Below are 27,568 nucleotides of genomic sequence, written 5' to 3'. Positions count from 1 at the left end.
TTTTTAATGATCTGGCAGCCGCTAGACACAGAGAGGCCTTCCAGAAAAAATTTCAATCCCTCTTCCCACAGCTTCCGCAAGCCCCGGTGATAAATGACACCTCTCATTCTGTCACAGACAGGGAGCACAGACGGGGGACGGCAGTGATGTATGGCTCACCAGAACAGGAAATCAACTTAAAAAAAAAAACCCGAAAGAGCTGACCGGGACATTGTCGGGGTCCTGCTCCAAAGGCCTCGCCTGAGAGACAGTCTGAAAGAGAGACTGAAAAAGTTTTAGTTTAGGAGGAAAAAAAAAAAGAATGAGATCAAAGCAAGAAGGAGAAACACGTATCTGTGAAGAAGCTGGCATGCAGGAGAGCTGCAGTTAGCTCTGCCACCGGTTATTTCTTTGCGGTGCCCTGGGTATTAGCCAAATTTTCACCTACAGCTGGTGATTTATGGAAGAAGGGGTTGGCCCCTGCTCTGTGAGAATTCTATTTTCCTTCTGGAGCCACGGAAAAAAGTGAGTCAAGATTTGTTTGTCAAGCCTAAATTACCCCGTTTGACGCTGCCCCCAACGAAAAGCAATAAAATTCTCAGTGCCCCCAAGGGACTCCCTCCATACACAGATTGTCCCCTGAAGATTAACAACCTTGCTTTTTTATGTTGATGGCAATCACAGGAAAGAGCAGGAGGTGGCTTCTTCTGCTTTATCTGTATTTTTTCCTATTTTGTATCACACTCCTCCCCTCCCCCACCTCCATGATCCATACATACTGAATGCAAAGACCTTTTCTTTTCCCTCTATTGAAAACCTCTGCGCTTTGGTCCACTTGCAGCTTGGATTTAAAAGGCAAACTCAGACTCTCACCAAGTTGAATCTGAACACCTACTGGGTGTCAGGTCTGTACCCAACCCAAGACAGGAAGCTAAGAGAGAGATGTCTGAATTCTTTCTGTGCAAGATTTCTCAACCTCAGCGCCGTGACGTGAGGTCGGGTACTTCTCTGCTGTGGGGCTGTCCTGTGCAGGGTGCTTGCTAGCATCCCTGGACTCCCCCTACTAGACGCTATCGTTATCCACCCCCCAGCCCACCCCTCCCTGGCCTCTTGCTTAGTTGTGACAATAAAAAATGCCCCAGACAACACCAAATGTCTCTTGGGAAACGAAAGTCCCCCTGTTGAGAACCACTGTTATAGAAGTTTGAAATCAAAACTCCAAAGAAAAATAAGACTCATGAGATTTATGGGGAAGAACTGAAGTTGGTAGGTAATTAAATACTAAATGCTGTAACACATAATGCAAAAGCTATAGGAATTTAGGGGGTTGCCAAAAGGGACATTTGTATTTACCAGGTTTGTGCAAACGCCTCTATTCAAGCTACATAACGAAAGTACAATCTTGCTGAGCCACTGCGTCTTTTGTGCAGGCCCTGTGCACAGATGTGACTGAACTGGATATTGGAAAACCACAGCAGGTTTGAAAAAAAGAGAAATCCTAGTTGCAGGTAAGTCATATTAAAATATGAAGACAGTGGAGATGATAACCAACAATCAAACATCTGTTTTCCAATGATATTCAGAAATTATATAATTAAAATTTTGGTAATTAATAAACTATCATTTATTCAACAATATTATTAAACCTTTGTGAACATTTAAGGTTCTAAATTCGACTGAAGAAGGTAGGGTTAAAATTACCTATTGTGTCTATGCCTTCCTTACAGATGATAATGGGACAAATGCTAAGGTACAGATCTTCTAAATTCTAGTAGAGTTTATTGAGCCATATTAAAAACATTCTTTGACCTACCCAACAAAACATGGGATGAAGAGGAAGTTGAGCCCAATTTCTAGATACCATATATAACGTCTAAGGCTTTCACCCATCAATCGTTGCCAATAGAGATCAAAGTTAATTTGGAAGATGCAGACATATTTATCCATGTAGAAAGCCAATAATGGGAATTACAATGGAAGACATATATATACACACACATATATACATTGGGCTTCCCAGGGGGCACAGTGGTAAAGAACCCACCTGCCAACGCAGGAGACACAGGTTCCATCTCTGGGTTGGGAGAACTCCCTGGAGAAGGAAATGGCAGCCGACTCCAGTATTCTTGCCTGGAAAATCCCATGGACAGAGGAGCCTGGCCACCTACAGTCAATGGGGTCACAAAGAGTTGGACACAATGGAGCAACTGAACGTGTATATATATATGTGTGTGTGTGTGTGTGTGTGTGTGCATGTGTACACACACACACACAGACACACACAAAGCTAAACTGTGATCAAAAAGAATAAAAACAAAAACTATATGATTAACACACTGGGCACAAAAACTCATCTTCACACACAAATGGAAAAAGAAAAGATCTCAAAGCATTAAGAAGAATTAGAGGCCACTGCAAAATGTAGCCTTTTCCATTAATTAGAAAAACAGCACAAATGCTTGATAAGTACTATTTAACGAGCAGAATTACAAGGTAGAGGATTCTGGCTGGCATTACTGTTACCGATAGGGACACTGAAACTACTTGGGTAAGGACGCAATCATGAGAGTACCGCTCCTCTCCCAGCCTCCCTGCCTCCCCGCCTCCCTGCAAGCCAGTCGGCAGCCGCGTGTTCATCCCCTGGATTCTATCTTGGTCAACCTGAGACAGACCTTCTCTGTTCACACAACACTGCCTTGCCTATCAGTGGGGCTCCTAATAAAATTTTATGCCGTTACAGGCCTTTTCTGTCTCAGGCTCACCTCCTGGTCTTGCATCATGTTGAGGGCAATTACACATTTATTTATTACACATCCCCAAATATAAAACCGCAAAAACTATACCAAAGACAGCAGCTTTTCAATCATCCATCAAGATACACCAGTTTCAAAAGACAATCCTTGCGCCACGTCCTGAAGGTCATTACTCACTCTCGAAAGCTCATTTCAAAGGGCTCCTTCATCTCTTGATAGCGTTAGAGAGCGTGTGCGCCAAAGTGCTGCTTGGGGATTTCAATAACTCCATGCTCCCTCTCTCGGAGCGTGATTAGTGGGCGGTGCGGGCACCAATTTAGGCTGTGTCTACACAATGCCAAAACAGCCCGCGGAGAAATGAAACCGTCCATCACACAACTGGCGGATTGAGCTGCATGATGCAAACTCTGCGGACTCATCGCGCCCCACCCCCCGACTCCACTCCCCCGCCCCACCCTGACTCCACACCCGCGACTCCACTCCCCCCACGCCCTCAATGCAGTCACTGACTATTTGACCTTGTTTTGAGTGTCTCCGAATGGATCTGTTTATCAGGCTATCTTGGAAACGGACCGCAGAGATGACATGGTCTTTGCAATCCGGCAGGGCTCAAACTCTGACCCCTTTACATAGGCTAGTCTTCCTGTTCACCACACCACACACACCGCTCACACTTGTTCACCTGCCCAGCCCAACACGCTTGAGCACCTGGATCCACCCTTTCCTGAAGCTTCAAGATCTCCTCCTAGTCTTTGTAGTTTTGTGAGCAATATGCTCTTCCCCCACTTTGAAGACTTCGCTTAAGCTAGACAGCACTCCAGGTGCTTTATAGGCATGCATGATCTCACTCAAGCATTAAAACAGTGCTAGGGGGTGGGGTCATTGTCACCCACGTTAGACTCTGATGGTGCCCTGTCCACATCCCTGGGGCTTCCCAGATGGTGCTAGTGGTAAAGAACCCACCTGCCATTGCAGGAGATGTGGGTTCAATCCCCAGGTCGGAAAGATCCCCTGGAGAAGGAAATGGCAACCCACTCCAGTATTCTCGCCTGGATGACCCCATGGACAGAGGAGCCTGACGGGTTCTTGAGTCAGAGAGAGTCCACCACAAAGAATCAGACATGACTGAGTGGCTGAACACACAGTCCGTATTTCTTAGGCAAAGTCCTCTCCCCACCAAGCATGACTCTTCCGAAAGCCTATGCTTCTCGGACTGAGGCGGTTGTCCAGCTCTGAGGGCATTTCCGGCTTGCACATAGAACAGGCTGGAGATGCTGGAGAGGAATGCTCGAGGCAGAAGCCCCGAGGCCACAGGAGACGGGGATTTGGTGGAGAACTCTCCCAGCACCGTCATGCTCACCTGGGACAACCCTGAAATGCACACTGTGCTGGCCCCTGGCAGCATCAGGCTCCGGGCGTCCAGGGCGTGCACTGTTGCTCACTCACGCCTCAGGAGCGCCCATCTTCCCCCCGCCCCGCCGCCGTCTCCCTCCTCCACCCCCCTCTGCTGGCTCCTAGGAACAACAGCCAAATAATGTATTTGCACTCAAATTCTTGTCTCCAGGTCTTCTGGAGGAACACAAACAAGACAGCCCATTTGTCCAGAGAAGAGAACAAACGCAGAGGCACTGAATGCCTCGCCCAGGAATAGAATCGCTCTGCTGTTTTCACACCAATACATGGAATTTCTACAGGGCCGTGGTCCCCCTCTCATTTCCTTCAAGGAAAAGTGAAGCTGCTCATAGCTAACTGCTTGCACCATGTCCTGCTCTGAGGAACCACGAGAGAAATCCCTATGGGACTTGTCTTGAGACCCAAGCATGAAACTTGGACATGCGTGTGGGTGGGCGGGTGTGCACCCTCAGTCATGTCTGACTCTGTGCGACCCCATGGACTGTAGCCCACCAGGCTCCTCTGTCCATGGATTCTCCAGGCAAGGATACTGGAGTGGGCAGCCATTTCCTCCTCCAGGGGATCTTCCCAACCCAGGGATCGAACCTGTGGTCCCTACCTGGGCAAGTGGGTTCTTTACCAGCTGAGCCGCTGGCACAAATATTATCACTCTGCACTTAACCCCTCTAGGCTTTATCTATCAGGATGCTCAGGCCTGAATTTTTGCTTTGATTTTAGTTGCATACTTCTCTGTGAAATTACATTTCTAATTTAATTTTATTGTTTTAATAATATTTAATTTTGCTATTTTTTAATCTTCTTTTAAAACCATTGTAACCTGTCTGAATTATGGTATCTTGACTCAATACTTTAAGGAGAAAATTTTATAATAATTATGATATCATATATGTAACATATGATAAATGATCATCAATAATATACAATAAATATAAGTATAATATATAATACTATAAAACTTATACATGTAACATTTAACTTATCTCTTATACATTTAATACCATTTAGTACCATAGATCTTGAATCAATGTGTTTATCTGTATAACCTCATGATATGGGCATTAGAACCATTATATTTGGCGTGCAGATGAACAGCCAAACTGTGTGAGTGTCTCAGCTCCATGAATTATGAGTCATTAGGCACGTTACTTAACATCTCTCTGCCTCAGTTTCCTCCCTGTTACAACAGGGAATAATAATAGCATGCAGGGCCACTGAAGATTAAAGGAATGAAAATATATACAGTCATGAACTACAGCAGCAAACGGCACGCAGCAAACACCATACAAGTGCTGGCTGTTGCTACTACAGGGCAACACTAAGCCAAGATTAGCATAATTATCTCAGTGAAGACTACGTGTGCCAGGGCTCTGGGCAGTTGGTCCCATAGAATATTAAGACCTGCCGTCCAGCTGTCAGCTATAAACGGTTCCCTGAGCTTTTCAGAAGTTTCTGCATAGGAAACTGTGACTCTCTGGAAGACTCTGGGTGAGGAATCGGCCCCTCATTGAGGCCTGTCAGGGCCGTGAGTAAATGTGTCACGTGTCTTCCTTCCCACAGGCCCCCTGATAAATTCTGGCTTAAATGGTAGATGTGTTTTCAATTCTAATCATATTCACATATGCCTCATCTGGTAAAAAGCACTTGTGCAAAAAATTGGACTGGGGAGAAAAAACCCCAAACACTTGTCTTAAACGTTGCAAAGTCGTGGGTCACGTCAGCGCTGGATGGAAGCAAGTTACCCAATGCGATCTGACACAGTTCAAGTGATGCAAAGTGACAAGACACCAGCAAGTAAGCAAAAAACACTCTATTTTTGGTCTAAAGGCTCATTATCATTTTACATGCAAATGGGCTGATCTGTGATAGGATTGCGTGGAACAATTCTCTTTGCGTCCTATTACTGCTATGAGCTTACGGATGGGCTTGGGGAACTTCTCAATCCTAGGCGTGGCCTCGCTAGGGTTTTTTGAATTTTACTCTTTTGAAAATATTCTCCAATGGGGTAGGTCACAACCATGACTGTTTTAGAACAGAGACTGTCAAGGTAGAACAACTCTTCAGAAGGAAATGAAAGAAACAGACGAGGCGGCTGTTGTTTTGAATGTGATGGAGACATCTGAACAATTGTTTCAGTGCTGCCTCGCTGTGTCTCCTTCCTGGGGTAACAAGACCCCACACTGACTCTGGAATAGCCCACCGTGTGTGCGTGCTCAGCTGTGTCCGACTCTTTGCCATCTCACAGACTGTAGCCTGCCGGGCTTCTCCATCCATGGGATATTCCAGGCAAGAATACCGGAGTGGATTGTCATTTCCACCCCCAGGGGATCTTTCCAACCCAGGGGTTGAAACGTGCGTCTCCTGCATTGGCGGGTGGATTCTTACCACTGAGCCATCTGAGAATCCCAGAGGATCCCACTCCTTAGTCTTAATTCCAGTGCTTTAGGTGGGGCTCATCATGTGACTCAGAACTAGCCAGTCAAAAACTAGCTTCTCTCTGACCCCAGCGATTGGTTAAAGAGTCACCATGTGACCCGATCAGGAGCGCTGAGGTGTAAGAAGACTTTCTTTCCTGTGGTCCTGTGGAAGGGAAGCGGGAGGTGTCCTTTTCTGCTGGTCACGAATCTGGACGCTCTGAGGGGTTTCTGGGGCCACCACAGGGATTCTGAGGGCGGAGCTAAGACAGACGGAGGCAAACATTTCAAAGAGAGTGGACCAGAGTTTATTTCACTCTGTGGACCAAACCAGGCCCGAGGGCCGCTGCGCCTGTACAGTTTCATCACATGAGCCAGTTGACTGTTTTCCACTTTTTTTTTTTTGTTTGTTTCTTCAGACTAAAAACTCTGAAGGTGAGTTTTTAGTCACTGACAACAGGAAATAAACAATTAAAGGCCTAGTACAGGGGTGGCACCGAGAAGTCCACCGCTACAAAAGACGAGCACGGTCTTAAAACTTGCGAGCAGACCCCCTGCCCACCACACCCCCTTCCCACCACATCCACTCCAGAGATGGAGGCGCAGCGCCCAGGTTTCCAGCCGGTGCCCAGCGGCGGCCGTGGGAAGTGCCACCTCAGCGTTCAGCTCCCGTCAACACTCTTTCCTGGAGATGGAGGCCCCGTGGCTTGCGAGCCCTTAGCTCCTATCAGCAGAAACATTTCATCACCCTGACACGCTGATACGCTAAATGAATAAGTGCGAAGCTCGGCGAGGTCACCTAGAAGTTAACTGAAGGGATTACTAGGGACAGTAGACACACTTCAGCAGGGAGGGCCCTGATCGGTGCGGAAAACTCGGCAAATGGCGCCCCTCAGCCGTGCACCCCACTACCGTCCTGACAGCCCAGTCCTAAACAGTTAAATATGAAACTGTCAACAAGGCCCCGTCTTAATAACCGAACTTGAGGCCTTTTATCCTGGAAGATTTATGAAGTAATTTTAAAGAGATCCAAGCAAACATCTGTCAATAAATTGAATGCCGGCTACAGGATTTACAAGCAAGACAAGAATTTCTCATTAAGTGCACATTAACACGGTGGGGATCATAAATAGAAGGCGGCCAGGATGCGAGCCTCTCAAGCTGTCATTAAAACACTGTCTAAGAACTAATGAGGAAGTGATGGAAGGACACTAATGACGTCTTGGGCTCCCAGCCTTCGCCGGGGAAATGGGCGTTGCGGCATCAGAGGACTCTGGGGAGGTGGGGCGCTGGCCGGTGGCTTCTGGCAGCTTGTTCTGCTTTCTGCTCGGGACCTGCAGGGCCCTGGATCTTGGGGACCCTGGAGGCGCCGCATGGCTGGCTGACCTACGGTACCCAGAACCCCATGATGGGTAACTTCAAATGGCCCCAAACATGCGCATACAGCAAATAAACCCATACCGTGGATTTCAGGTAGGGTGCTGTGCAATGGGCAACCTCTGGAAACTTCTCTTTGGCTGAAACATGCCTTTGACGGGCAGAGATAAAGGTTCATCACTGAAGGATGTGGCAAAAGACGGGTTGGGGAGAGACGGAGGTCTAGGTGGTCCACACCTTCCCCCAGCTCACCCTCTTCCAGGAGTCTTCCTAGCAAGCTCTGCCCCTGTGGGTCTCTCTATACCCACAGAGATGCAGAAATAAGAGCTACCACCTGTAGGTCAGGTGAGTTGATTAGACTAGAAACCCACAAAGGTCAACGGGGAGCTAGCATGCGTCATGAGGTAAGACAGTGGTATGTTGCTGCGGAGTGGTCAGCATGTGGAATTAAACCGGTGAGCCACTCACTGTGCGATTGAGGTCAAAGCCACTCTTTGCGTGTGGTTTCCTTCATAACACTCGTATTATAGTGTGTCATATTATATTAATACACTATGGTATAATGTACTATTAGAACATACTGATGTTACACATAATATATATGTACATATATATTTCCTGTTTTCTTATTTTTGTCTGTCTCCTCACTTGAATTATTTATTTATGAAGTCAAGAGCTGTTTCTGTTTTCTTCAATGTTGTACTCGCAGAGCTTAGAACAGTACCTGGAATAGCAGAGTAGGTACTTCATAAATATTTACGCTATGAATGAATGAATAAGTGAATGAAGGACTAACTAGCAACTCTGAGATCCAGCTAGGTCAGAATACGGCCAGAGAAAAAGGAAATGCTTGAGTAAAAATGAAGAGGATGGGAGTGGATAAATTTTGTCTTTTTCCCAAAATGTTTAAATGCTGAAAAACATGCAAAAAAGCTTCTGAAGGCAGCTATAGACAATAGGTAATGTCTAGTGTGGATCCCAAGAAAACAGCCAAATGGATTAAGGACTGGACCTAAAGTTATCAAAGGAACCAAAAAAGAGAGGACCAAGTTTCGCACATGACATGTGTTATCATTAGGAATGTAAACATAATCCTGCTGCTGCTGCTGCTGCTAAGTCGCTTCAGTCGTGTCCGACTCTGTGCGGGCAGCCCACCAGGCTCTCCCATCCCTCGGATTCTCCAGGCAAGAACACTGGAGTGGGTTGCCATTTCCTTCTCCAATGCATGAAAGTGAAAAGTGAAAGGGAAGTCGCTCAGTTGTGTCCGACTCTTAGCAACCCCATGGACTGCAGCCCACCAGGGTCCTCCGTCCATGGGATTTTCCAGGCAAGAGTACTAGAGTGGGGTGCCATTGCCTTCTCCAACATAATGATAAATTATTGTAAATTGTAATAATGCTTTTGAAGCCTGGCCATGTGCTAGCCACTCTTGCTAAGCCCTTTATCTGACACTAAAGGTTGCATTTTTGATCACTATGTACTTGCTGGCCAGGTACACAGAAGTAGATTGATTTGCGTGGAAAGGACAATGGGAATTCAGAGAATGAAGCAAAGTATTCCGGGAAAGCACACAGTGCCACTGTTGGGGAGGGCCGGCAGCGTGGTGAAACTTGACCAAAACAAGCCCTTGCTCTGAAGGCGCCTCCCCCAGAAGCGGGCAGTCTGCTTTTCTCACCCCACCAAGCACAGTCCCTGTCTGCAAAGAAAAACTGAGACAGTCTGACAACCCAATCCATGGAGTATTCAGATGCCACGTATTCAAGAACCACCAAGGACTGCTATGTGCCAGGCCGTGTCCAAGAGGTGGGTGCTGCACCGAGCAAAACAGACTCAGTTTCTGCTCTGGTGAAGCCAGGAGTTCGGGAGGGGGAAACATGGAGAGTGAGCCGTTATAATATGTCTAATGAGTGCTACACGCAGAACCTGTGCTACTGCGTCCCCATTGGTGAAGGGTAAACGTTTCAGAGTAAATTAAAGAAGAAAAGGCAGTTGCAGCTAAGCAGCTCGAGAAACACCATCAGAACAACTTCCTGAGACCCACTGAGCAGGGAGGATGGCATGTTGAGCTTCCTTTCTTCTGGCAGATGAGTTGTGTGTGAGACCTCACTCTCCGACAGACACCCTCCCGTTGCAGAAAGAGTCTGCCTTGATTCACCCAGCCATTTCTTCATTTGGGAAGTAAACAGATGAGCCCTTTTCTATGCACTATGCCAGCCAGTGCCCAAGGGAGACACAGAGCTTGACACAGCCTTGTGAGATTCATTAGTTCTGGGGGTGGAGAAAGATACTCTGAGAGCCGGAGTACGGTGAGCGAAAAGCTACTGCAGATTGCAGGAACGCAGGCCTGGTGAATTCTGCCTGAGGAACTGGACAAGAGCTCACAGGGTCTGCACATGTGAACTGGGTTTTGAAGGTTGCATAGAAGTCCACCAGGTAGAGAAACACAACCTAGATAAAGGGGTTGGTATTTTGAGGGGTGAGACGAGGAAGTACACAAATGTGAAAGCCTTAACGTGTTGGAAAAACTGTAAAGTGTTTGATATTAATAAAAGTGAGAAGGAAGTTCTTGTTGAAGGATCTTGGTAGAGGGTTGGGACAGGCAGGCACGAAGGCTGCTTTTTGGTACTTTGGGGGAACCATCATGGACATTATCTTTAATGATAGTTCGAGGAGTTTGGACTTTGAGTCTCCTCCAGTGTTCTTCAAGCTTCAGTCATTCGTATGTCATCGTCACATTTTTTTTGCCATAGCTAGTTATTGACTAGGGATTTGTTTTTGAACCATCCCACTTTTAAAAAAACACACATTTTATTAAATTTATTTTAAGAGGATGTTATAAGTTAACATCATGAATGAAAGTCAGGTTCACCATAAACAAGATACAACTGTAAAATAAATATATAGCTATTTAAATAAAACATATTCATTGCCTGCAATGCGGGAGACCTGGGTTCTATCCCTGGGTTGGGAAGATCCCCTGGAGAAGGGAAAGGCTGGAGAATTCCATGGACTATACAGTCCATGGGGTCACAAAGAGTCGGACGCGACTGGGTGACTTTCACTTTCACTGGTATATTTTCCCCAAATCATCTCACACACACTGCATTTCACAAACGTTGGAACTCTGGGGTTTACGGTACATGTGGTCAGATAAGAAGCACGGATTTGAGGGGCTGGGCCCACAGAGGCCTGCGGGAGGCGATGCTACGCACTGGAAAGGCAAGAAGGCCTCGGATGGTGTGCTGGCGGTGCGGGGAGAGAGGGACGATCTGAGAGTCATTTCAGGGGTCGGCCAAACAGGATTTAGTGCCAGCTAGACGGGGAAGAGCAGGGGGCTGGCAGTGACGATGGGCTGGACGTGGCTCCTTAATGGAGGGGCAGCTTCTGACAGCGATTTACAAGGTGATTCCATTTACATCAGAGTCATTCACAGAAGCTCAGGAGCTGGAGCTCTTCAAGGCATCAAGCACAGTCATGTGAGCTCCAGGAGCTGAATTCTTGATGACAGAGCCAGCAAGATCCTTCCTGAGGAAACTATTGACTCCATATACAGTGTTTAAGATGGAAAAAAAAGAAAGAAACAGGGCCATGTACCCATCTGTGTGTGCTCAGCTGCAGATGCTACGGAGACATGGAAGGAAGCTTTCTGCTAGCAGATTTCCCTGAATTTTGCAAATCTAATTCTTCGATTCTTAGCTACTGAAGGGTTATTATCAATGGTAAAATCAAACAAATAATCACCAGAACATAACTACCAAGGGAAACTGAAGTAGGTAATTAGTTCGCTTCATGTATTTTAAGTTTTCAGAACCCCAAGCTCCATCCCCACACATTTGGTGGTGTGGGGCAGGCAGATGAAGGGAGAAATGCTCCCCAACACCCCCCTCCCCCACGAATAATCTCTACTATATTAATCAGTTTCAGCAGGTAACTGATCTTTTCTTCATTTTGCTTCTGTACATAAGATTTGTGTATCTTCACTTAACAAGAAAGAAGGAGGAAAAAAAATCCTAGCAGCCCTTTAAATCAGTTAGAAAGAGGAAACAGGAGGGAAAGAATTCCAAACCTCTTTCCCTCCTCTTTCTCTCAGCAGATTTTTTCATAGAATGGTGTAATGTGATGCCTGCCTTTGGGTAAAGCAATTTGCATCACTTAAAGGAGTGAAAGGAAACTTTAATACCAAGTTTATCTAAGCTACTGCAAGAGGAGAAGGAACTTGGAGTGCTAATTAAAATCAAGAGAAGCACAGACTGCTGGGTGGCTGGGGGTGGGGAGAGGCTGGGGAGACAATGGCTTTGGGGAACACAGTAGGTCCATCTACTTTGGCTGTTACCTGAAGAGGTCCTTCCGGTTCCTTTCCTATAGAATAAAGGTAGAGTGTCTACTGCTAGGGTTTTAGGTGAGTTGATGAGCTACTGAATGTGAGTGTCCAGCTTGGTGCCTGGCATGTAGTAGGCAGCTAGCACGTGATGCACAGAGCTGTTGGCTTTTTTTTTTTTTTTTCCTCCTGGTAGTTCATCTGCCAGGGCTTCCCAGGTGGCTGAGTGGTAAAGAATCCATGTGCAGGAGACCCGGGTTCAATCCCTGGGTAGAGGAGATCCCCTGGAGGAAGAAATGGCAACCCACTCCAGTATTCTTATCTGGGAAATCATCCCACTGACAGAGGAGCCTGACGAGAGTAGTGACTAGATTAGCCACTCAGCAACAACAACAACAACAGTTCATCTGCCATTTAAACTCAAACTAATTTTAAATTCCCCTAATGACTAGCTCTCCCATCCCTTGATTTTTTTCAATACTTATTTGGTAAACTCAAGCGCCGATACAAATTCTCTATCCAAACCTGAATACTAGAAATGGTATCATAAGACAAGCATCCTTAAGTAGGATCATTTCAAAGTCTTCCCTGTTGGGAGAATGATCAACGCTGTGGCACCCCACATGATGGAACGCTCCTCAGCATTAAGAAGGAACAATCTGATACACGTGAGAACTGGCATGGATCACAAAGACGTTACGTATGAAGGAAGCCAGTCCCCAAAGGTTAATTACTGAAGAGCTTTATCTGTGTACATTATCAGAGAGACACAGTATCGTGAAGGAGCGTGGCTCAGCGGGTGACAGGGCTGGAGGGAGGTGTGAGTACAGAGCGGGAGGAGGGGGTTTCTGCAGGGATGGGGCTGTTCCCTGTGCTGACTGTTGTGACCATAACACAAGTCATACATGAATTAAAATGCACAGAACTGTACACCCCTGGGGAAAGTCCATTTTACCATATGATAGTCTAAAAAGAAGAATTAAAAGCCTCCAAACACAGTGGTCATTCTTGGAAGATGCTTTCCAATTTACCACACAGACAAAAATAATCCAAAACAGAAAACAGGGCAACAACTCCTGTGTGTGTGTGTGTGTGTGTGTGTGTACCTGAGCAAGAAAAAGAGTGTCAATGTCACATATAAATTATATGAGCGTGGAGGTAAGTGTGAAGTTTCCTCTAGGTTATTGGTTGGGATTATGGATCCGGGTGGGCTAGAAGAGCAGTGAGCCTGGAGTGGGGCCAGGAACAGGGGAGTCAAGCATAAAAAGGGAACAGGCGACTCATCAGAATGTCAAAGCAACAGCTACAGTATACCCTACTTCGGTAAAATCACGCCTATACGCACAGGCATGAAGACACAGGGTAGCTTATGTGGCTCTGTGTGGCCGCGCGACTTCATTAAGTAAGAAAAGCACATTTGAAGAAGTTTGTAGAGGGTGCATCTCATTCAGAAGACTCAGACAGGTGAGTTAAAACCCCCAGGAACATCAGCTCTTCCCTTTCAAAATTCCCAGCTGCCCTTACTAGGTTTGTAAGCAGGGAAAACAAAGTGTCAAACTGCCAGATAGTCTTTATGGAGGCATGCAATGCTCCGGGTAGAATGAAGATGGGAAATACTGAAGCGTCAGGAAGGGGGAAAAAAAAGTCCTCTTTGGTTCAAAATCTTTCCATTTAAAATCTCAACCTGGTTTGCTAATGTTAATTGGCAAAGCCACCCAAACGCTCCTTTGCAGACAGTTTCAAAGAAATAATAAGTTCCTCCGTTTCCCGGATAGAGGTGAGGAGGGCAGCGTGATGTCCTTATTGCTGGGGGGTCTGGGGTTTCTCGGCCACTTTTCTGTGACTCGCTTACTGGGCTCACACACTGACTTTGCCTGGTGAATCACGCCCACTTTATGGATGGGGAAAGTGAGGCTCAGAGGAGGTGGCTTTTATATGAGCAGAATGCCTTTCATTGTTCAAAGTATTTTCATGGGTGTCTTTGCCTCCAGATAGCGTCAAGGACTGGCCCATGAAACACATGGCCTAAATTCTTAGAGAAATGGAAACAAATCTATCAAAGAATGCAAGGACAACATTCTTATAAAAGATCCTACGAGGACAGACTGTTCAAATCTATGTGTTCTAGTAGACAAAGGGTTAGGCTAAACTGACCTTTCAATCCTGAATACACCCCACGGTCCGTGTCAGGAATGTTGATAAGGATAAATCAGGAACGCAGAGTGTTACTGGCCCTGCAGCTATGGAGTCCACCAAGTTAGGACAATTTTCTCAATGCTATACTTGGCAATATGATAGGATTTATTCGAATGTCTAGATGTTCAGTTGATTTTGATTGGTTTCCCTCAGAACATCAAATATACACAGACCTCAATATAAATAAAAATGTAAAATTACATTTTTTTCCAGGAAGGTAAAGTGAGGATTTGTTTAAGCAAGAATATACTCTCAGAGGGAGAGCGGGCAGACAGGTGAGGAGCTCAGAATACACGTTTGTCAACAGCCCACCTCATTCGAGCTCCACGTTCGGGCTGTGACCACCGGCCCACTTGCATCAGCTTGCTTTACAGCAGCCTGGCTTTCTTTGAACATCCGTGTGGCATGTCTACCAACGTGGCAGACCACAGGGAAGAGACCCAAGTTGGGGAAAGAGCAGAACTGGCTCAAACTGGGGGCATTATCCTTAGGGCTGACCATGGTGCGCTGAGTTATGGGAAAATGAAATTAATTACAGGAAGTGGAGCCACATCAAAGGCAAGGAAGTGGCAGATCAGAGCTTCTGGCTGAAGGGACTGAGTCGGGAAACAAATGGAGGTCACATCCGAGTCACCAGTGATGGAGGCCCCGCTGGGCACAGCGAGGAGCTCGGGCTCTCGGGGACCCCTGGGTGGGTGCTGCTCAGGGAACCCGGGGGCCCGGCTCGCCTCCTGGAAGAAGCAGAAGGCCAGGGAAGTGATGCAGCGAAGGACACGAACACCATAGCCTTTGCTTTAGTAGCTGAGTAAATGCGGGGGAGGGAAAGGAAGGTGAGAAGGAAATAGACCCAGGGAGGAGGAGTGGAAGGGGAGAGGTGGCAAGAGAAGGGAGGAAGGGTGGGAGGGATGGAGAAGAGAAACAGCGAATCACAAATAAAATTAAAGCGGATTTCAGAGGTGCACCGGAGTGAACATCAAGTCCGGATAAATATTTCATATCAGGACAAGCTAATTAAACACGAATTTTGTAACACAAGCAACTTACTATTTAGTGGATTTGCTTCAAATGCGCGGGGCTTGGCACAAGATAGCCAAGTACATAAGCTACAGCTGAAGAGCCACGGGGAGGTCTCGTGATGCGGGCATGGCCTGAGGAAAGGACTGGAGAGCACGCGGGAGCCAGAGGGGCAGGGATGAGAGGCGGAGGGACAGGCCGCCGACGCGGGTTCCCACAGTGTAGGAGGGAAGCCCTTTGAGGGTCACAGCCACTGGCGAGGGGTAGGCACGACGGCGCCAGCCTTTGGGGGTGGACAGCGGGGCTCAGGTGTTTTGGGGACGCGGAGGTCCACGCCTGCCTTAAATCCCAAGGACGCGGTGCTCTCAAAGGACGGCAGCCTGTCTCAGAACGCGGGACGCCCAGGGCCAGAGGCGCAAAGGCCGGCGGCGCCGCCACGAAGCCGAGAGCGGGCCCCGCGCTGCCGGGAGCGCGCCTCGGCCCGACCCCGAGGGCGCACGACGCCTGGGCCCGGGCGGGACGGGGGCCGTCCTCTCGCCGGGCTGCGCTCCGCTCGCACGGCGGGCTCCTTCCTCCTCGGTCTCCCCCACTCTCTGTCTCCTTTCCCCTTTTCCATTCTCTGTCCATCTCTCCCCGCTTCTCCCCCGTCACTTACACCTTCTCTCTCTCTCAGTATGGAACACCGCTTTGTTTTCAAGAGCAGAGCTCTGCTCCCAGTCCCTGCAAGACAGAGCTGCCCGTGTGGTTCCTTTCTTTTCAATCTCTTCAGGGTCATTCAAGTGCAAAAGGGTGAAGAGTAACAGATTAAGATGCAACTCCAGTTAAAGTCCTTGGACGTCACAACGCACTAATGTCAACATATTGTTTTAGCAGCTGCAAATAACTAGAAAAAGGGAAGTTGCTTTTTGTGTGTCTCTCTGGGTGCTTTTTTCATTTTTTTTTCTTCTAAAATTCAGAAACCTAAAGAGACTTCATAAAAACTCGTCACAGAGAGACTGGAGTGAGAACACAGACCATGGGGAAACACAGTATAGACAGATGTGAAGCTAGGCTTATTTCCCCCCGATTTCCATAGCCGGGAAGCCATCTCTAATGACGGGGTAGATTTGATGGGAGACTCATCAGAGGACCCGGATGCTCAGCTTTTAACTTATTTTTGCAAAGCAGGTATTTTTTTTTTTTTGCAAATAAGAATTAGAGAATAGCCTCCAGCTAAATTGCAAGGAGTCCCTGAAGAGCAAACCCTCAGAGGGGAGACTCACTGAAGAAGAAAATGGAAGATGACAAGGCTGTTGCTTCTTAATAAACATGATCGCATTTTCAGCATGCATTATTTATTACTTTTCTTTCGCTGATTTATTGTCCTAAAACATGTAATCTAATATGGAGAGCAGCACACACATGCCTGCACACATGTCCTGGTGGCTTCCTCGTGCTTCACAAAACGTATAAGGACCCCAAATGTTCAGGAGATCTCTGCTGGATGTGGTTTACCTGTTCATCTTTCTCATCTCTCTGTTTTTCTTTTTTGCACGAATAGAATGAAACCCTCATCATCGGAGGTGATACTGTTAGTCCCTGTCTGTGCCGTACTAAGCCGCTTCAGTCGTGTCCGACTCTTTGCCACCCCCTGGACTGTAGCCCGCCAGGCTCCTCTGTCCATGAGATTTTCTAGGCAAAATACTGGACTGGGTTGCCATGCCCCTCTCCAGGGGATGTTCCTGACCAAGACTGAGCCCACATCTCCTACATCTCCTGCTTTGGCAGGAGGGCTCTTTACCACCAGCATCACCTGGGAAGCCCTTAGTCACTGTCTAGTAAGCGTCGTCTCTGTGCAGAGGGCTTACTGTGTGATATCACTGATCCCACAGAAGAAGAGACTGTCTCCTCCACTTTGGATGCAGGCAAGTGGAGGCTCAGAGGGTTTAAGTGACTTGCCTGAAGTCACAAATCGCTACAAATTGCTGAGCCTGGATTAGAACTTGGGTGTCTGGTTGTTAAAAGCATACTTTAATTGGTAAATCACACTGTCTTGGAGCAAGACAGCAAAAAGCTGGCCAGGGCAGAGCCTGAGCTCGAATCCGGTTACTCTGAATCCAGAACGTGAGGTCTTCTCCACTAACCACACTGCTCGTAGGCATGTAAGTTCCTCCAAAATCAGTCAACACCGAGCCTTTTAAAGGAAAACAAGCAGCAACCTTTGGGTCTGCCTCTCGCTTGCCGGTAACTCTTTTTCTTTTTTTTTTTTTTCTTTCGGTTCTGCAAGATAGACATATAACCATTTCTTGAGGCTTACATGGACTTAAATGCACAGCATCTAGTGTTAAGAAATTAATAAGCACCATTAATAAGTAAACTTACTGAGCCACTATCAATGATGATACTGTTTGAACCAGTCTTTTTTTTTTTGGCTCTTGCCAGGGATTAACAAGGACCAGGACCATGCGCCTCCAGGAACACTTTCCGTTGGCTTCCCTTCCAGGAAGGAAGTGAATATAAAGTTAGCACTGAGCTTTTGTGAGACTGTGGGCATGGGGCTGGTTATACAACATGTTGAGGAGACTCTAGTCAGTCAGGTCCGGGATCAGTGCTGAAAAGTTAAAGGCAAGCAGGAAGATGCCAGGAGCCTGAGCTGGGGTGGGGTCGATGGTGAGCAACCAGGTCAAAGCTGCACTGGGTATGAGAATGGCCAAACGTGGATGTGAAACGCTGACCTTCATTCACTGTGTGGGCGTGTGTGTCTGTGCTTCTTGATTATAACAGTCAATCACAGGCCATGTAGAAAATGTGGAAGCGATAGAAGAATACAAGGAAAAATAAAAACTATGACAAACTGCATGATGGAAATATAACAATATTACATAATAATATAAAATCACCTTTATCACTGTATCTATCATTATACTTATCTCAGATATACTGTAGCTATAAATAAATATAATGTATTATAGGATCATTGGAGAAGGCAATGGCACCCTACTCCAGTACTCTTGCCTGGAAAATCCCATGGGCGGAGGAGCCTGGTAGGCTGCCGTCCATGGGGCGCACAGAGTCGGACACGACTGAAGCGACTTAGCAGCAGCAGCAGCAGCATTATAGGATCGTAACATACATACTATTTTAAAATCTCCCTTTGTTCACCCTCCTCAATATAATGGGAACTTTTTGTTTTTATGAACATATATTTTTAATGGTGGGTGATAACCCATTGTGTGGTATTACAATTTTTTAAAATAATGACCCTCTTATTAATGGGCTTTTCCAGTAGTCATGTATGGATGTGAGAGTTGGACTGTAAAGAAAGCTGAGCACTGAAGAATTGATGCTTTTGAACTGTGGTGTTGGAGAAGACTCTCGAGAGTCCCTTGGACTGCAAGGAGATCCAACCAGTCCATCCTAAAGGAGATCAGTCCTGGGTATTCATTGGAAGGACTGGTGCTGAAGCTGAAACTGCAATACTTTGGCCACCTGATGGGAAGAGCTGACTCATTGGAAAAGACCCTGATGCTGGGAAAGATTGAGGGCAGGAAGAGAAGAGGATGACAGAGGATGGCATCACCGGCTCGAGTGTGAGTAAACTCTGGGAGTTGGCAATGGACAGGGAGGCCTGGCGGGCTGCAGTCCATGGGGTCGCAAAGAGTTGGACACGACTGAGCGACTGAACTGAGCTGAACTCTTAATGGGTATGACAGTTCTTTCTAATTTCTCCCTATATTTTAAACACCTCATTGGATATAATCTTGCACATATCCTAGTGTGGATATCCTTCCACTAACTACCTAGAAACGTAATGATTGTGTCATGGGCCACGTTCACTTCAGAAGCATTTAATACATCAGCAAAATGTTCCCGGTAGAGTGTTAACCAATTTGGGCCTCCTGTGGATATGTAAACAGGCTCATTCTCATGTCTCTCCAACTCCCCAGTACTAGATATGGCTATCAAAAGTACATTCATGATTTGCCAGCCGAAATAATAACAGTAATACCATGTATTGATAACGGTAGTTGGTAGTTTATGATGCGTTTCTTTGGTAACCAATTCATATATATTAAGGCTGCTTCCTTGGTAGTGCAGATGGTAAAGAGTCTGCCAACAAGGCCGGAGACCCGGGTTCGATTCCTGGGTTGAAAAGATCCCCTGGAGAAGACAATGGCAATCCACTCCAGTGTTCTTGCCTGGAGAATGCCATGGTCAGAGGAGACTGGTGGGCTACAGTCCATGCGGTTGAAGAGTCAGATGCAACTGAGCAACTAAACTAATCCCCACTAATCAGATATACTAATATATACACGCCAACGTTTTACAGGAATCTACTGTCTTAAAATGTAAACAAAAGCAAAGAAAGAGTAGTAACCACAAACATGAACTCCAATGGCCCTTGGAGGACAAAATGAGTATCAGACAAGAAAAGCAAGGCAGACGTGGGCTGGAAGGTCTCTGGTTAACACCAAAATGACATTGTCTTTCTAAGAGTTGACGTGGGTTAGCCCTTAACAGCTTAGCTATGAAGAAATGTGCCCTAAACAGGGTTGAGACAACTTCTTCAACAGAAGAATTTCTTTTTCTTAAGATCTCTATCTCTTTTCCCTTCCCCTAACTAATTTAGGAAGATGAGTCAGTTCTTTCTCCTTCCAAGAAAGTGTACACGTTCTGCAGGGCCATTGTGAATCAGATTGGAGTTGAGAGTCACTGTCTGCGTTGTCAACAACAAGCTTCAAGAAAGAAGTCAGGTGACTCGTCAGAAAGTTGCCACACTACGGCAGAAAGATAACGCTCGTTAGCGAATTCGAGAGTAGAAGCCTGAGCCGAGCCTCTTCTTTCCTAATTTGCATGATCACGTGCAAGTTGCTTCTCTTCATCTTCAGCATGGCAGCCTGGTGTGTCTTTGAGGCTTGGAATCAGGCCAAGCAGGGGTTAAATCTTGTCTGTCTGACTGTCTCTCTCTCTGTCCCCTCGTCTCCCTCCTGAACTCTCCTTCTTACTTTTTCTTTCAGCAAATATTTATTGACTCAACCTCTCTATTGTATGCTGGGGATACATTCAGGCCCGAGACAGAACATCCTTGCAAGAGCCCAGGATTGCCATTTCTCCTTCTCACTTCTCGCTCTTGCTGATGGATCTCGCGGATTTCAGCTTTGATTCTGTGTACAGCAGGGATCTAGGGAGCCTGGTTTGGCTTCTCTAGGTTCTTGTCAAACAGCTGCAAATGACTACCCCAGACTCTATTGTCTGCAGACTTCCGGCTTTGACCATATTTTACTTTCCTGTAAAATATGCTATTTCGTTTTGAGATCTGCTGCTGTCCACCAAAAATACAACTCTGTTACTAACCCTGCCAGCTCCTGAATGATACCTTTGTGGACACTAAAAACAATTTAATGGCATGTCACAATAGCAATTCACTCTGTTAATAGCCCCGCTCAATAATACTATATTGCATAAACCTCCTCCAGTCGTCTGACAAATAATTCACCTTTATTCAGTCCACAGTAAGCTCCATTTCACTAACAAATATATTTCTCCCCAAACCTACAAATATCCAGCATCTCTGTCCTGTGACAATAGCTATTTTTTTGGATGAGGTCAGTGGGATCAGGCTTCCATTACTGCTCGCTGGCTTAGTCCCAGTGACCATTTTTTCCACGCAGTGCGTCAAATCAGGGGACAACAGAATTTCCGGTTTCTGGCTCCCACCAGGGCATGAGTGCACCATGATGATGCAGGCACAGGGAGCATTCGCTCTCTTTGTGGACAGCGGTTCAGGTGGAGAGGCAAGGAACACTCCCTCCTCTGAGAACGCATGTTCATTCCTTTTATTGTTTTTTTTTAAATGTCCCCTTTGGTGGCAGTAGGCACTGGGGCTCTTGACCTGGGAACCATGGACCTCAAGGGTTCCATAAATTCAGGCATTTAAAAAAATTTCATTTCCACCAAACTTTACCTAAAATTGAGGGTTTCTTCAGTTATAAATGCAGGCACGTGATCACGGGACCTGTGACTTTAGCACGGGTACAAATCACAGGTATCATCGTGTCATATTACAGTGTTGCAGAGATATTGAAATATCACTGAAATTTATTACTATTTGAAAATTGTAGTAGTTATCAGGCCTCCTCATGGATTGTGTTATCGAATGTGTTAATAAAGAAGTACATACATAACTACATCCAAGTCTGCTTCTTAAAAAATATTTTGGTGACTGCATATTACTGGATCTTTTGGGTAGTCTTTTATTGATACTTAGTAACAATATATTTTTATCATGTGCCTTTAAAAGCAGTATTCTGAAAAGGGATTGGGGATGCGGACTCAGCCAATAGAATAAAACAGTTAAGAACCAGCTCTCTGCAGGGCATGTGGTGGGAAGGAGCACGTGGTTGGAAGTCAGGCACGCAAGGGCTCAAATCTGGATTATCCAATAGAAGTAATAACACAGTAGGCACCCCATCTAGCTTTCCACGGGTCAGGCATTGTTTGGGATGTTTTGCGTGTGTTCAGGGCGTTGAATCTCGACTCTGTGAAATCCGTCCTTTACCAGCCTGCACTTTCCAAAAGAGGAGGCTGAAGCTCAGAGATGTCGGTACCATGTCCGCCGCCACTCAGCAGGTGAGCTGCAGAGGTGAAGTCCACACCCAGAGGAGCCGCTCTTCACATCCCCCCCTACCGCCTCACACATTAGTGATTAGAGCAAACCAGCCAACCAGCAAGTGCTCTGCATGCAACGTCACTACTCCTTAAAACGACCCTGTAAGCTTCTTGCTATAATTATTACTCTAAGTTTTTAGATGAGAAAAATGGGATTACAGAGAAGTTGGATAGATGGCACAAAACCACGCAGCTTGGAAGTGACAGTTACAGCAATGCCAAATCCGGTGTATTGCCTGGTTTTGTGAATAAAGTTTTATTGGCATATCGGCACAGCCCTTTGTAAATGCATTGTATATGACTACTTTCTTGCAACATGGCAGAGCTGAGTAGTTGCTGCAGAGACCAAAAGGTCTGTAAAGGCCAAAAATGTTTACCATCAAGTTCTTTACAGACTTTTTGCAGATTCTGTTCTCAGCCGTCATGTGCTAAGCCAACTCCTGTCTGTGCCTGTCACTTACTTGTTGCAATGTGGTCCTGGGAAAGGAAGTCACCTATGCCTTCAGTATCCTGAATTGTAAAATGGGCTCATAGTGGTGTTCATATCATGGGATGCTCGTGGACATGAAATGCATGGAAAGAGTTTAGGACAGTTCCTGGCACAGGATAAAGGTTCAGGAAATGTTGGTGGCTGTTATTATTCCCATGATTTTCATTTGAATCTGTAACTAAGACCTCATGTCATACTCTAAAAAAGTTTAACAGTTCATAAAGTCAAGTTAGCAATTTCTGGGTATGTCAACCCACGGAAGAAACTGATCCTGATGCTGAGTTTCCATCTTATTCTTTGAAGAAGTAATCTGCCTCTTAGATTAGGACAACATTGTCCAATCAGAGAAACCAACTACCAGTCAATGAGCCGGTGTTTCCAGACACATCAGCGCCACTCAACCATCTCTCATTACTTACAAAATTCAGCCCCTAAATGGATTCAAGTGATTGGAGCTCAACCTGGGTCACAAATCACCCAAGACATAGGAGCCTGATGGCAAATGAGCATGCGGGTGCAAACCCCACGGGGTAAAGGACAACGTCAAGTAAAGGAGACTGGATGGGGAGAAGGCCAGCCCAGGGAAGACTGGAATTATTAATACCCAAAAGGGATTTTATTGAAGGAAAGAATGCCAACCCCTTTTCCTTGCATGCTGCTTCCCAGGCAAACATTGGCTGATGCTAAAAAGAAGTTGTCTTCCCCAAGCTCTGTCAACAGAGGCAAAGAGAAAATTAAGATGATTACATATGTTTAGGGGAAATCAGAGTGTTTTGGCTTCAAGTTTGCTTTCTCTATCAACCATATTAAGCAGGCAATTACTCAACACTCCATTTGGCCTGGAAGATGCTGCCTTAACATGGAGAACCCTATTTATAAGCAGCAGCGTCATGTGGCTGGAAACACAGCTTTGGAGTTAAGCACGCATGGGTTCAAAGCCCAGTCCCCCCAATCCCAGGTTCATTTCTCCTGGCTTCAGCTTTCTGATTCAGGAAATGGGGTAAGCACTTGTATTATGGGCCCCAGCGCTTCAGCCTTCCATCTCTGTGCCTTTGCCAGCTAACTAGAGTGTCCCTCTTTCTGACTCCCAGCGAGGCATGTGACTTGTGTCATCTGTTGGGATGTTGGCGAATGTAACGCAAAACAGAAAACGGAAAAGTGTTTACATAACCCAGCTTGCTCACTCTCCTCCTCTGCCATTGCTGCAGAAAGAAAAACGCATAGGTTAGCCTGCTAGCCGATGAAAGCTGCCTGGCACGGGGCCAGGTTGTCACAGCCATCATAGTCCAAGCTGTCCTCTATCAGTGGACAGCTAGCCAGTTCCCAAAGACGTGAGTGAGCCCAGCCAAGATCAGCAGAGACTCTGAGCTGACCTGCACGCTGACCGCAGATTTATAGATGGGCCAGCTGAAATTGGCTCAGCCTGGCCCAGATCAGCTGGACCCACATACTGGGGGCCAATAAGTGTTTATTTACAGTTTTACATCAGTGAGGTTTAGGTTTGGGTTGATAGGTTTATGTTGCTGCCTTTGCTATGCAGCATTGTCCTGTCAAGAGACTGCATGCATGCATGCTCAGTAGCTCAGTCGTGTCCAACCCTTTGCAACCCCATGGACTGCAGCCCGCTAAGCTCCCCTGTCCATGGGATTTCCCAGGCAACAATACTGGAGTGGGTTGCCATTTCCTCCTCCAGGGGATCTTTCCTACTCATGGATCGAACCCACACCTCTTGGGTCTCCTGCATTGCAGGTGGATAATTTACAGCTGAGCCATTGGGGGAAACCCTGTCAATAGATTAACTCATATATTTACTTCACAGAGTTGCCCTGAAAAATAAATAACATAATACCTAGCAGAGTTGGTGCCCAATGAGTAGAGGTGCTTGGAAATAACTAGAATTGTTACTGGAGCAAAAGACTTTTGTCAGATATTAACCTGCATTTTGTCTCTAGCCTTTTATATAACGAGCTGTGTTCATTGCCTCTGGGAAGGGATGTTGCAGAGTAGAAAGCAGGGATACCCTCTATCTCTCCTTAGCTTTCTTCTCCAAAAGCCTAACCCCCTTGAAAACCTTAGAGGACTTGGAACAGAAATAAAAGAGAAAGGATTTAGGCCAGAACAGAGGGTTGAGAGTAGGTCTTCCTCTCCTCTATTTCACGCCCCCTCCCCCAGATTAAGAAGAGATTCCAGTTGGGCTGGGAGGAGGAGAGGAGAGGGAAGAGATAAAACTGCTCAACAGTGGAGGCCAGCACCTTGGGGATTAAATGGCTCTGGTATGTTAGACAGCCAGGATACCAGGGTGGCCTTGCAGAAAGATGTCTGTGCTTCAGTCATGGCCCAGGTGCCAGAGAGAGCTCCCTGACATCATGAAGGAGGTGCCACAGAATGCCAAGGGGCTCTCCACTTTCCCAAAGGCCCTGCTTTTCCTCCCAAACATCTTAGGCTGGCATATTATCTGGATTTCCAGTTTAACTTCAGAGGAAGAGGACTCTGTTAACAGATTGGGGTTAAAATGTTCTGTGTGCTTTGCTGAAAATAGAAATTCCCTTGTAGTCTAGAAAATGAAAACATATTCCTTGCTTCGTCCATCTTTAATTTGTTGCCCTAAGATGCATACTCACAGATGACAATAATATGATGGTTACTGTTGATAGGGGGAATAATTATTTTTAAGGTCCATCAATTATTTTGGGTTTCCCTGGTAGCTCAGAGGTAAAGAATCCGCCTGCCAAGGCAGGAGATGCAGGTTCCATCCCTGGATCAGGAAGATCCCCTGGAGAAGGAAATGGCAACCCACTCCAGTATTCTTGCCTGGGAAATCCCATGGACAGACAAGCCCGGTGGGCTACAGTCCACGGAGGAGCAAAGAGTCAGATGTGACTTAGTGCCTAAACAAAAATCACTTATATTGGTATGAAAAGTAAAGAAGCTTTTGTAGCTAGAGTAGATGACATTTAAGAAATAACCATCAATAGATGACCTCATCTCCAATAGATCATAGCCTAGGAGTAGAGGGGTAAAGAGATTCAGGGGAGACACCACTGTCCTTGCAAGATGACCCTGGCTGCCCCAGACCCTTGCGAAGAAAGATTCTTCCACAAAAATCACACCCTGGCAGTCTTCACGCTGTATCTGGCCAGGAAATGTATTTTCTCTGGCTTGCTTGATATTTTTTAAAAAATGCTATCAGCCCTTAAAAATCAAGAAATATCTTTCCAAACACACACACAAAAAGAGATCCAGATTTCTGTGTGTGCGTGTGGGCTCAGTCGTGTCTGGCTCTTTGTGGCCCCACAGACTGTAGCCAACCAGGCTCCTCTGTCCATGGAATTTTCCAGGCAAGACTACTGCAGTGGGTTGCCATTTTCTCCTCCACAGAGTCTTCCCAACCCAGGGATTGAACCTGAGTCTCTTTTGTCTCCGGCTTCAGCAGGCAGATTCTTTACCACTAGCATCACGTGCTGCTAAGTCGCTTCAGTCGTGTCCGACTCTGTGCAACCCCATAGACGGCAGCCCCCCAAGCTCCCTCGTCCCTGGGATTCTCCAGGCAAGAACACTGGTGTGAGTTGCCATTTCCTTCTTCAATGCATGAAAGTGAAAAGTGAAAGTGAAGTTGCTCAGTCGTGTCCGACTCCTAGCTACCCCATGGACTGCAGCCCACCAGGCTCCTCCGTCCATGGGATTTTCCAGGCAAGAGTACTGGAGTGGGGTGCCATTGCCTTCTTCGAGCATCACCTGGGAAGCCCGTAAAAAAAAGTGAAAGTCGCTCAATCATTTCTGGCTCTTTTACCATCTGATTTTTTTTTTTTTTTTTGCCATCAGATATTTGCCATCTGAGCCACCAGGGAAGCCCTGGCTTCTTTTAAAAAGTATTTATAATAAAGAAAAAAAAAATACTACTGGTATCTCAGTCAACAGGAGACTGGGGTTCAATCCCTGGGTCAGGAAGATCCCATGGTGAAGGAAATGGCAGCCCAGTATTCTGGGCTGTACTCCAGTACTCTAGTATTCTTGCCTGGGAAATCCCATGGACTGGGGAGCCTGGCAGACCACAGTCCACGGGGTTGCAAGAGTCGGGTGACTTGGCGACTAAACCAGCAGGGAGCACGACACCGGAGCTGGGGGCAGCTGCTCCCTCTAGAGGCAGAGCGTGTACTGCAGCTCCCCGCGGTTCCCACCGCTCCCCACAGTCTTGCCGATTGAAGGTGCAGCGCCAGCTGCCTGTCATTAGTGTTCCTGACTCTCTCAGAGTAAACGAAAACTCCTCTGTACCCATGATATTTCTCAAAGTGGAAAAATGAAGCTATGGGTTTCTTGCTCACTAGCTCATTTATTTTTTCTGACTGGACTTTGGGCATTTGATGTTGCGATTCTGAATTTATCCTTAAGAGGATTCAGGGATGGAGTATGTACGATCCATGAGCTAGGATCTATTGTTTTCACAAGCACCTTGATACGGTGCACGCTCACACACACACATACATTTAGGGAGTAACAGGTAGAGAACAACTTGTAAACCATCCTGCTTTTGTTTGTCTAAAGTGTTTTTAATTTTTCCCCAAATAGAAATATTTGTTTTCCAAAGAGGCCCACATACATGCTGGGGAAAAAATAAAGTCTACCACTGGAACTTAAGTAAGATTCTGAAAAGACAGCAAAAATGTTGTGGCAAATGGGGAGGGGGAAAGGCCATTTGTAAAGAAGCACTATTTGTATCGAATATCAGGAGAAAATAAGTGCATCATGACAATTTCGTACATCTTCTATGATTTGATTGTCAGTAATGAAGCCCACAGGAGGGTGATAAATGTGCAGAGGAAAAGTATCTATTTCACTTACACCGCAAATTATGCAACTCACGGTTTGATAGCACTTGGCAAAATACAAATGTATTTGAATGGAATTCAAATTGTTGCTCTTTGCCTAAGACACAGGTAATATCACCAGGGGTCCTGTCTTTGGATTTTTA

At 46.2% G+C, this 27,568-nt stretch overlaps 1 protein-coding gene across 3 annotated transcripts in view; it reads right to left on the bottom strand.

Moving 5' to 3' along the window:
* The window catches only part of TSHZ2 (teashirt zinc finger homeobox 2), a 494,166-nt gene that overhangs the window by 318,774 nt on the left and 147,824 nt on the right, over positions 1 to 27,568 (bottom strand). For 2 of the 3 annotated variants that reach the window (XM_059893084.1, XM_059893083.1), the window contains exon 1: positions 2,024 to 3,143. The exons of the other annotated variant lie outside the window; for it this stretch is intronic. In XM_059893084.1, the coding sequence (XP_059749067.1) occupies positions 2,024 to 2,333 (310 nt within the window). In that variant the 5' untranslated portion in view covers positions 2,334 to 3,143. Of the gene's footprint in view, positions 1 to 2,023; positions 3,144 to 27,568 lie in introns of those variants that run through there. 3 annotated transcript variants of the gene reach the window in all.

The sequence above is a fragment of the Bos taurus genome, chromosome 13 (assembly GCF_002263795.3).
Source record: "Bos taurus isolate L1 Dominette 01449 registration number 42190680 breed Hereford chromosome 13, ARS-UCD2.0, whole genome shotgun sequence".
In the NCBI taxonomy this organism is placed as follows: Eukaryota; Metazoa; Chordata; class Mammalia; order Artiodactyla; family Bovidae; genus Bos; species Bos taurus.
The sequence above is the reverse complement of the archived record's forward strand: the minus strand, read 5'-3'. Positions and strand labels throughout refer to the sequence as shown.